Raw genomic sequence first — 12,164 nt, 5'->3', positions numbered from 1 at the left:
GTGCCCCTTCTTTACATCTGCTCCTTAAGCTTTTCATTGAGGTTTCTGGTGGTGACACCCACATACTCTTTGTTAAGACCCAATTGATCATTTTTGAATAAATAGACTTACTCAGCAAAATTCAATTAATTATTACATGTATTTTTGGTATAAAACATTTTTTAAAATTAGTATATCAAATTTTACAAAGTTGCCAATCATTTGTTGCAATAAAACTAACTGAATAATAATTGTAAATTTAAAATAATAGATTTTTCTGTTATATTAACTTAACCAAAAGGATATAATGTGATATTTGAATCTTTTTGATAAAAGCTGAAATGAGAATTTATTTTTAGTTTTGTTGTCTTACAATGGGTTTATATCTACATAAATTAACGCATTTGTGAAAAATGTTCTTTCCTTGTATAAACTGATTTTTTTTTAATTTAGGATCTCCTAGATATATTTTTAGATTAGAATTTAGAATATTTTGTAATTCAAATAAATGAATTTAATATGAGATGTGGCTTAACTGATTACCTCTAGTTCAAATTGTTCGACATCTTATTAATTAATTAGCTGTATCCTAAAGCAATAAGACCATTGAAATTTAAATTTTCACAAAAACATTTTCAATCAAACGTTTTTGTGTACAATTTACTTTAATTTGATTGGAAATTAAAGTAAATTTTGTGTGTTTTAGGAATGACATTGGAACGAAACTGGAAATGGCATCATAAAACTTAGTTTTTGTCTCGTGATAAAGTTTTATCTCTTATTCAAAAACAAAACAAATAATTATCTAGGTTAGCTGGATTTTTTTTCTACAGNAAAAAATTTGTTAGGCTAAACATCAATGAAAATTCAACGCAAAGTTGGTTAATAGTGATATACTAATAAACTAATTACATGGGATATACTAATATCCTAATATACTCTACTAATAATGTATCTTTTCCCTTCTTTTCGGTTATCCGATTTTTTCAGTTATCCGACCAATCTGAGTCCCCAATTGAGTCGGATAATCGATGCTCTACTGTAGGTTCTTTTAATGCTAGTCTATAAAAGCAAAATATCCTGTAATTTGTCTTAATTGCATCACTTAAATGTTATCAGGTAGTTATTGTTACCAGTTCAGGCAAGTCCCAAAGCAATTACAAGTAGAATCTACTGCATATAATACATAAGATCATTAGAAAGCAAAAATTTGTTTGCAAATTTAATGTCAAAAGAAAAAAACTAATAGATTTGTCTTTTACAAAAATATTAATAAATTTAAAGAACAATTACCTGTGTGTGTGTTCTTCCTATTTTAATGATATCATTAAATTCATTGGATTTACTTCTTAATGCATCTAAAAGCTGTTTTAATGCCGGAACGAGAGACAATTCCACCTCCATCGCCGCTGCAATATGCATCGCCGTAGGAAAAGTGTCATTGGAACTCTGTAAAAAAACTTTTACAGTGAATAAAAATACTTTAACTATTACAACATCAAGATTATGAAGCTACCAGTAACTTATAAGAGTTTATTGATTATGTCATTTTTCTTCTGCTAGAAATAACCAACATTAAATTATAAAGATTTTCTCATCAATAAACAAAAAGAAATGACATTGCATATTACAAAAAATGCTTGCTTCTATTTGCCTTTATTAAGGAATATAAATTCTAATTTCAAAATAATTAAGAAGTCCATCTAATTAATAAAACAATTCTGGAATGCTAGGAATAGAACATTATCATTAGTACCGGTGATTAGGTTAGAAGATATCTTTAGTTCACAGTAGTCATTCGTCATTTGAAAATTAGCCAAGATTCAACATTTGTCGTCGTGACGATGTTATCTAATTAATGCTAATTCTCCACAATTCTCTTTGAACAAGATAGAGGAATGGCTAGTCTCGCATATTGAAAAGCACCTTGGCTCTACGTGTCCAGAAATATATAAAAATTTATCTGTCGGTGTTGAAGAATTTACATTTTACTCTACATATCTATTTTAAAACACAAGTCTGACATAAGTGTGGAGAAATCCTTGGAATAATGCTAATCCTAATGTAAATCATGCATGTTCTAACACGAAAACTGTGAACAATGTGAACACTTTGGTGATAAACGAATACGACAAAAGACAAACATCATCATTTAGAATTTGTGGCCGTCGTTCTCGTCAACAATGTGAATGCAGACAAATTAAACTGCTAATTCCGAATAAAATGTTATAGTATTGCATTATAATTTCAATCTGGTTTCATCTTATTGATAACAGAATAACAAATATAGTTGTTTATCCTCTTCTAAGACAAATAACATTCAACATTTTACTTTAATACGTTCATTTTTTTCAATACAGAATTACTCAATATTAACTTACTGTTTTAATTCATTTGATTCAAAATTATAAAACTATAATTGAAAATATGAGATGTAGCGTTTCAGTTTTAAAAAAAACATGGAAAAATTGCTTAATTTTAACTCAAACATGTGCCATTTAAAGAATGATAAAGCAACGACCATCTGAAAGTTCAAAACTGTTTTGTCTGAAGGTTAAATAGTTTTTATGGCTCTATATTTTCAATATTCACGTTGTATGAGTACAACAGTTCTGAATTAATCTCACTAAAATCAATCATCTTGATTTTAACTTAAGGAGCTTGGATATTTGATTGTAAAGGTACAGAAAATACTTACCTGACTTTTATTTACATGATCATTAGGATGGACAGGTGTTTTGCTTCCAAGTTTACCGCCTAATATCTCAATTGCCTTATTTGAAATCACTTCATTAACATTCATGTTAGTCTGCGTGCCAGAACCCGTCTGCCATATGACCAAAGGGAAGTTGTCCTGTAGTTTACCTGCTATTACCTGCAATTGACAAGAGGTTTATTGTTAAAAATGCCTTAAAAATTTTTATAATACATTTTAATAATACAAAATTAAATATTAACTTCATCAGCAGCTTGTGATATAGCATTTGCAAGTTTGGGATCTAATCCAAATTCTTTATTAACTTCTGCTGCAGCCTTTTTCAATATTCCAAATGCTTTAATAATTGGATCCTATGAAATATAGTAAAAATTATTTTGTAAATTAAAACAATAACATTGACTCGTAATTAAATAACCAATAAAATCTATAGAAATTGTTATTATTTTGTACGTACAGGCATTCTTTCTGAAGGACCACCAATATTAAAGTTCATCATAGACCTCATAGTTTGAGCTCCATAATATTTACTAGCTGGAACTTTCAATTCTCCAAAAGTATCGGACTCTGTCCTGAATTCTTCCTAAACAAACAAGCAAATATAATACATACATACATTAGTGAGAACTTTTGTTATTAATTAGACAGATTAATTAATTAAATTCTAGAATTTGGCCTAATATTAATTATTGGCATTTATCAATAGATGACAAAGCAGATTAGGCATCAGCCTACCACTTTCAGGGCATGGTATTAAATCTGTGGTTGGAAAAACCTCAGGTATTTTTTGGGGTGATCTGTTGTGGTACGTTGGGCTCTATCCTTTATCATTCAACCTTCGTGGGCCTAGCTGAACTACCAATGGGCATGATTGTATATGAACTACAAATGAGCATGATAAGAGGGCCCACAAGGTAGAAACACCTTGTGGGCCCTCTTAGTGTCCATAGGACATGAAACGTTTGTTTTGCAAGGAGTTGACCAGAGAGAGCTTCAATGCCAGAACAACATGGATTGATAAAGGGGACAGCATTGCAAAACTGATGGACTTTCTGATAGAAAAGGGTATTGATAAGACTGATAGTAGCAAGCATCTGCACCCAGCCATAGGACCAAGCTGTGGGATCCTCCTGGAGGGTGGTGACCCGCACTCTGCAGGGGTCAATATCTACGTAGACTAACGGGCCCCGGATTGATAGTGGTACCGGAGGCTCGTTCATGGTTTATAACCAGGGTGGTAAGGTTCTCCACCAACAGTATTTTAGGTTAGACAATCACTGTTGTAATAACCAAGCTGAGTCTCTGGCCATCTTAAAGGCACTCAAGTACATCCAGAAGACACCCAGACAATTCACTAATGCCAAGATAAAAATCATAACGGATAGCAAGGTGGCGTTACATCAAATTAATAGGTGTAACGTGAACCTCATAATAGTTAACGACATCATCAGTACATTGGCATCCTTGGATCGGGCATTGGACATCACAATGGTATGGATAAAAGGCCATTCTGGCAACAAGGGGAATGATCGTACAGACTTCCTCGCAAGAAAGGCGATTTCCAACATAAACTCAAGTGCTTACTCAAGGGTCCCAGTCAGCTGGGTTTTAACACAACTGCACAGCTACTTTCTTAGCTGCTGGCAACATCAGTGAGATAATAGTACCGCTGGTAGGACTACCCACAGTTTCATTCCATCGCTGAAGGAAAGGGCAAAGTTCTCCTACTTCACCCCATCCTATGTACTTACTCAACTATTGACCAACCACGGCAACTTGCATGCATATCTGGCATGCTTCCTAAATAAAGGTAACGGGTAATGCCCCTGTCCTCTCAGGAAATTGGAGGATAGTGCCCTCTCTACAACATGGAACGGGTGAAGCCTCATCGCAGTGGTCTATGCTGAACTCGAAGTGTGGCCATGTTCTCCGGACTTGTTCCTCAAAAATAAAGACATTTATGAAGCCCTTGTGGACTTTGTATGTAAGATTAAAATTCTCAGTTAACAGTGCACCCGTGGGTCTCCCCCATGTAGTAGTCAATGGTACCGCTGCTGTTTGGTTAACTGGTTACTTTGTTCAGCAGTTTCTGTGGCATCAATTATAGTAGGATTCACTAATTCTTGGGATTGATCTGTTGCGTACTGTTCTTCTCATTACACATTTTTAAGGGCTTAACTCCATGTGTACTAAACCATTTGTATGGTTCTGTAAGTTGTCATGTATTCCTGAATATTTTGTATATACTCATTTGTTGTATTGCTAGTTTTCTGATTAGCAGCACTGCTTATGTTTTGTGTTTGGGTTCATATATATGGTCCCATCAGCTCCATGTGATCCCCCAACCACTTTTCTTCCCTCCTTCCCCCCTCTCCCCTTTTACTTTCCGGGCTATGCTGAAAAGCGAGGCTGTCACTACTGTAACTGTAACTGTAACTGCCCATAGGACAGAGTTAAAAATGGAAGCTGTTCCTTACCGATTTGGAGTAAACTTAAACACACATAAATATATATAATCAGTTCTAACATAAACAACTTTAATTATATCATNGAACGAATCAAAATAAATAGAATAAAACTAAATAAAGTAAAATAAAATAAAAATACAAATATAATAACATAACATATAGAATTACATCGACCATGCGCTATGTATCAGATTTTAACAAGCCATTCCTGATCATATACTTCCAGGCTGATGATAACCGTTGGCATCCTTCTAGTTTAAACATTTTTCAGTAAGGCTAAATTTATATATTTTAAACTTTTCTAAACTCAATGCCAGAATTAGTGAACACACCAGTGTAACAATCCTGGCCTCAGCCCATTCAACCACTAAACCATCAGTTTGTGCCACTCTGGATAGTACTGTAGAATAGTGCCCCTTCTTTACATCATGCATAAACTCCTTAAGCCTTTTGTTTCAGGTTTCTGGTGGTGACACCCACATACTCTTTGTTAAGACCCAATTGATCATTTTTACGTAAGGTGTATGTGTGGATAATATTTAATGAGTCTGAGTGTATGTTGAAATGAAATATATTACCAAGCATAAAAAATGTTAAATTTCCCAATATTTTTTACTCCCAGAATTCACTATTCAGGTATTGGCACTCTCAGTTGTAACTGTAATAGAAAGGTACTTTTTAAGTACAATATATCTCGAATTTAAACTTTAATTTTGCTAATGTCTGTATCGGCAAATTCGAATAAGGATTTTCTAGAAATTATTATGAGGGCCATTTAAAACACTTCATATCCCTAATTTGATTTCTTTAGAGGCATTATATAGATGTCAAACAAAAATGTTAGTAGTAAGTAGTGAGATGAGACCTCTAAGATGGTGCCTTCAGCTGTGGCCAGATATGCCTATGCATTAATGCAGTGGTTCTCAAAGCGGGTGCCGCAAGAACGCCACAAGGGTGCCGCGAAATTTTTAAATAATTAAATTAAAATTACTTAAAATAATTGAATTAAAGTATTAAGTTAAATAAATAATTAAAAGATACCTTTATAATAATAACTTTTGTTTTGAATGCTTTTGTGTTGTTTGGAAATAAACTTACTTACTTTAATAAAAAACTTTTATTTTTTTCAAAGTCTTCTCATCCTTCATATCTTTACTAACCGTAAAAAGCAAAATAATAAATAATAATAATAGGGGTGCCGAGAATTTTGTTTAATAATTTCAAGTGTGCCACCTGACAAAAAAGTTTGAGAAACACTGTCCTAAAGGATTACTTGCACAATGTTGGAAAGATCTCTTTTGCCCCTGGACAGATGTTATACAGAATATCTACTTAGACATTTATATGTACAGTACAACCTAATTGCATTGTTCCATTTATCATTATTTTTTCCACTTATAATATCTGACTTATTTGGTCCCAAAACTATCTCAATGTAAATAGCATTATTTTTTCTTACTTAGATTAATAACAATTTGAGATATTTATATAAGCCAAACGATCACTGTAACGAATTGGGCTATTTTTCTGATAATTATAATTATTAAATTTAATATGAGACGGTGCCTAAAGCCTACCTCTAGTACCAAAAATTACTTAGAATTTAATTATTAATAGTAGCAGAAGAAAGCCAAATTCATTACAGCAATCATTTGATTTTTTCTTATTTTCATCAATTTTCAAATCATCATTTTATTGCATCAGTCATTGGAAAATTATGGTCTTGATCAACATTTTCCCACATTGATAGATTTTCAAATTTGAAATGACTATTTAGTAGCTTGGGGAATGAATGCTTAACACAGCCAAGTGTCCCTTGTTTACTTAGTATTGCCTGGATTGCCTGCATGTTGAAAAATCAAACTGTCATCTGCAATACTCCATCAAAGATTCTACAATACTAAATTAGGAAGGCTGGCATCAGTGTCTTTGATGTCAGTGTAACCAAGGTACAAAGCCCCATCTCTCAAGTAGGGAATGAAGATACTGCCAGACCACCTTTCTTGTCATATAAATATGCAACATTTCATGCTAATTTCTTAATGTTATATAAATGAAACATTAGATGAATGTAACATATAATTAAAAAAAAATCTCAAAAAAATAGAAAATAATTACACATTAAATGTATTTAGAAGAAGGAAAAACAGTAAGTATAATACTATTACTCCATGATACTACTCAAGACCCAAATCAGAAGTATGTACTGTACAGTACCTAATCTCATTCTACTGCTCCCCAGCAGTAGATCTTCAACATCCTTACATCTTCCTAGAAACACAATTTTCAATCTGCTTCCTTCTCCAATCTGGTTCAGCCCAACAGAAGATCCCATGGGTTGCCTGTTGAATGAGCTCATTGCTGCCATAGACCTATTTTTAATCAATACTAGCCCCTCCCTACATTCTTGGCAGTATCAGGGAAAAATGGATTGATGTATACTTAGGATATAACGCAATTATGAGATAATCTCTGCAATGTACTATGCTAGAACAGTCAACCCCAAGCGATCACAGATATATCAAGACAATCATCTCTAACATAATACATAACAGGCCTATGAGGCTATGACAATATCCACCAAGACAAATTTAACAAATTATGAGGAAAATATAAAGCAAATTTGGTCCCCTCCCATGTTCATGGATATTTCCTCAGATTCTTCATCTCCATGTTCATGGAGATGAAGAATCTGATTGATTATCTTTATAGGATGCTACATAAATTATATTTCCTGTCCACAGAAATAAAAACAAAGAGGATCTTGGCCCCTTGGTAGACAGACAAGCATGCACGATATGCAAAGCGCCATTTGAGAAGCAACAGAAACCCCGATATTCAACATTCACTCAGACAACATCTCATCTTGAAGACTAAGGAGTACAAAACTGCCATCAATAGAGCCCGTTCTGCTTCTTGGAAGGAATTCTGCACCTCCACTTGCTATGCTAAACCATGGTCCACCCCCACCACATTGTTATGAAGATGATGATATCCTCAGGCATCCCTCCCACAATGGCCACAAACAACTTCTTCACAGACACATACAAGCACATTCTTAAGCAGTTATTCCCTCCTGATGATATGAAGATATTGATAGATACAGAATATCATCAAGAAGTTAGGAGGCAGGCCAACAAAAAACTGCAAAATGAAGATGACAAACTCTTCACTAGGAACAACATACCCAACAAACTGATGACCAGTGTGCATAGAAAAAATAAAATGAAAATTCACCACAAACATTTTCAAACTCCACCACAGTTATTCTTCAGGTGTTAAATGGACGTCCAATGGAACGTAAAAGCTTTTGGAATACAAACATTCAAACAATCGTTCAAATTACACACACAAAAAAATTTTAAGTGTCGTGTTGCGCTTGCACATTCAGATGTTTAGCAGAAAACAAAACTATCTCCTTCTCACAATTTATTCATGTAGAAATAAAATTAGATTTAAATGTGTACAGCCTCCAACCATCTTAGGTGCTCTGTGGGGATAAAGTGAAGATGATTCTTGCCCAGTTGAAGTCTGCCACAATGTTCAGATCCACAATGTATGTAGCAAGGGCTGTGGTAGTTCTTGCATGTTGTATATCTGCAAGATGCTCCCCGACAGAGGATCTTCAACATTCCTTAAATTTTCTTAGAAACACAATTTCAAAATTTCAGTAAAATAAACAGAAAAAAGTCCCTGACCTGGACAAGGTTACTAATTTAATGGCCATTCACTCTTTTAATGCCATTCCAGTTTCATTCTCAGCAATCTACAATAAGTGCCTTATAATGGGATATTTTCCCAAGGCTTTGAAAAAGGCCTCCAAGCTGATCAAGAAAATCATCAAGAAGTTAACCACTTCTCCCAATGATTTCAGACCTATCTTCCCTCTTGTCATTTCTTGACAAGGTTCTGGACACATCGATGGCTAACAGGATCATCATCTTTATGGAGTCTCTCAAAAGAGCCAACAACCATGAATTCAGACATAGATTTGTTCTCCTTTTTGGGGTATAATGAAAAAATGTGTACAAAAATAGTTCAGTTGTCACTTCAAATGAATTGAAGAAGCTGGTTAATGTTTCCAGATGGTCCACACCATTTTGACCTAATGTCACTTTGTCCATTTTCTTTGTTAAGAGGCCAAAGAATTTCACAAGTGTTTACAAATGGTCACAAATGTTTACTGGACGAGGGCACGGCAAAGATGAAAGGTCTAACCAATCATCTTCGGACTTCGGCAGAATTCTCCTTTTTAACTGGATGGAAGTTGCATGTGCAGCTGGCAAGGTGGAGGAGGTTGGAGTTATTAAAATTTGAAATCAGACTGTTGCTGACCCCCTAGAAGAAGAGACATTTTCTTTGCAAGTCACTTCAACTGAGTGCCAACGCCTGTCTTTTTCCTAGCTCGCTTGACAATCTCACAGGCATTTCCAAATTTAATTTTTTATTTTTTATTTATACATGTATGTTCAAAAAACAAAGCATGGGGATCAACAGGGTGCAAAATGGGCTACCCACAACAGTATCCTCCTTTTTAGGCATTTGGTGGCCATCACCAAATGCCTTTTTAGGCATTTGGTGATGGCCACCAAATATGTAGTCAGTCACTTGGTGAAGAATCACTGCCATGACTTTCAATGGATTAGATTAAGATAACCAAGATCTCTGTTTTGTAAAACATTTTGTCATCACAATAGAAATCTATAGCTTAATTTTCAGCTTAAGAGAGAATATGGTACATTACTAAAAAAGTAGGAATTATTAAAAAGTAATAGCATATTTAAACTTAATGGCAATGTTGTTAAGGACTTTTTATTTTAAAAAATTATGAACATAAAAAGTGCAATTTGGGCAAAATAAATGGAATTTTAATTCTTGAAAAATTTTGCACCTTCATACAGTATATAAAATACTAATAAAATTAAATAGTAAAATAAAAATAAGAAAATAAAATTAGTCTATAATATGTTAGCACAAATCTTAAATTCTTTTTTAAAATATTAAAAGTGTTAAATTATAATGTATATTAAGATAATTTGTTCCTAAAAATAAAATCGCATCAAATCCTCCTTTATTTGACATCTAATAATTGATTTTACAATTTAAAGAGCAGAAAACAGTCACTCAACACTAATTTGTGTAGGAGGCAATGCAGCTACAGAAAGAACAGCCTCTTAAACAATTTATGTATATTTTGGTATAACTTCCATCACTTTTAGCTTTGAAAAACAATCAGTTTTTTCAATTTCTTTTAAAGCATTATTAAAATCTATTTTATACTTACTCAAGTGTCTCAGAGGATTTGTCATTTGAATATGGCAATGCTTAGTGCTTTCCTGTTCATCTCAGAGTTTTTCAAATTTATTTCCAGAATATGATGATGATGCTGTCTGAGATGACATAAATACACTTCATTTGCATTTGAAGTTCATCCACTTCTATTCTCTTCATTCTTGTGGCACATCACTTAAAACATATCTTGCTGTGCATTGTTGATCTTCTGTTAAGATAATATAAAATAGATACAAGTTTCTTACTTCTTCCCATTGATTATCAGACAGTTACTTCTGGATATATCATGTCAATAAGGAATGTTTTCAATTCTATGATACATTTTATCATCAAATTAATGCTATCCTGATCGTGTTATTTGGTCAATTACAGCACATTTTCCTGATCTCTTCAGAACTGCATTGTTCTTTGGTGCTTGAGCAGCAATGACAACACTTATGCACTACAGCAATTATATTTGTTGCATACCTTTCTTTAGACCCATCACAAACGTGTCCTGCACAGAACATATAATGCACAATGGCGTAGCAAACATAACTGGTGCCCAGGGTACGACACTATATTGGCGTCCCTTCCCCTCCAGAAACAAATCTTGTTTCTCTTAGAGACCATTTGGCACCCCTCTGTGAGTGGTGCCCAGGGCATAATATTGCCTCTTGTCCCCCTCGTTACGCTAGTGAGTCTTCTTTCCGTATTCCTTGATATACCAAAAGACTTACTAAGACACCTTATCTTGCAGCCGAAGTTTGTTATTTCAAACGTTTTCGGTCATGTTAAATGACCTTTCTCAAGACAAAGAAATAAGAGAAAGCAAAATAAAAGATAAAAAACTGTATAAATCGAATGCTTAGTACAAATGACCAAGCTTTTCGAATATTTTTGAATTAGCTTATAATCCATTGCAATTTATGATGTCATTTTTAACTTTGCAACGGAAGTATAAAAAATCCTAAAGAATACAGTTGACCCCCCTATAAGATATAGATACGTTCCATTCTTTAGGAATCCGATTTCTTACGAATCCTTCCAATCACAACCCGACACGTGTCAAGTTTACGGACTACGGCTGTTTGAAAGATTTTCTTCCGTAAAATTAATCGATTCTAGACTAATCCGACTCAACATTTCCAAAATACGTATATTTTTTTGCAATTTTATAGGAATCGTAATTATAGGGACCGTAATTATAGGGGGGTCGACTGTACATAAATATCTAAAAATCATAAGTACAGAGAGTTACCACCTCCGATCATCATGCATAAATACATAGCTTAAGATATAAGGATGAATAGTATCTGCTTCCTTCGATTATTGAGGTGTCCATAAAATCCCAGTTACGGACTCATGGCGACGTAGTAAATTAATGTATATAGGAGTCACAGGAAGATGTATCAAGGACAGGTTAGCAAAACACCAAGAAAATATAAGAAAGAAATAACCATGCACTGCGCTGGCCACCTACGTTTTAGCGGATCCGCAAGACGTCAAAGCCGAATGGGACCAAGCAAGACTACTGCAGGTAGTTCGAGACCATAAACACCAGCATTACGCGGAAGCCTCGCAGATTTGTAAAGCAAACCATGAGGGCCTTGCAATCAATTTTCGAGAATCAACAAAAATATCGGCAGCATGGTCCTCTAGCTTAATATAAACTCCAAATCAACAATAAACCTTAATAATCGAACGAAGCAGATACTATGCATCCTTAT

The 12,164-nt window shown here is 34.0% G+C and overlaps 1 protein-coding gene across 1 annotated transcript in view; it reads right to left on the bottom strand.

Annotated features, from left to right (window-relative positions):
* Nucleotides 1-3,299, bottom strand: part of LOC111636425 (fumarate hydratase, mitochondrial-like) — a 6,774-nt gene extending 3,475 nt beyond the window's left edge. The window contains exons 1-4 of the mRNA XM_023381672.1: nucleotides 3,153-3,299; nucleotides 2,938-3,048; nucleotides 2,678-2,854; nucleotides 1,273-1,428 (exon numbers count right to left, since the gene is read on the bottom strand). Coding sequence (XP_023237440.1) covers nucleotides 1,273-1,428; nucleotides 2,678-2,854; nucleotides 2,938-3,048; nucleotides 3,153-3,203 — 495 coding nt within the window. The 5' untranslated portion in view covers nucleotides 3,204-3,299. The remainder of the gene's footprint in view (nucleotides 1-1,272; nucleotides 1,429-2,677; nucleotides 2,855-2,937; nucleotides 3,049-3,152) is intronic.
* Nucleotides 3,300-12,164: the final 8,865 nt, after the last annotated feature.

The sequence above is a fragment of the Centruroides sculpturatus genome, unplaced genomic scaffold, assembly GCF_000671375.1.
Source record: "Centruroides sculpturatus isolate CEXI.00-Female unplaced genomic scaffold, Cexi_2.0 scaffold913, whole genome shotgun sequence".
Lineage (NCBI taxonomy): Eukaryota > Metazoa > Arthropoda > Arachnida > Scorpiones > Buthidae > Centruroides > Centruroides sculpturatus.
Note: the sequence above shows the minus strand (reverse complement) of the source record. Positions and strands in the feature narration are given on the sequence as shown.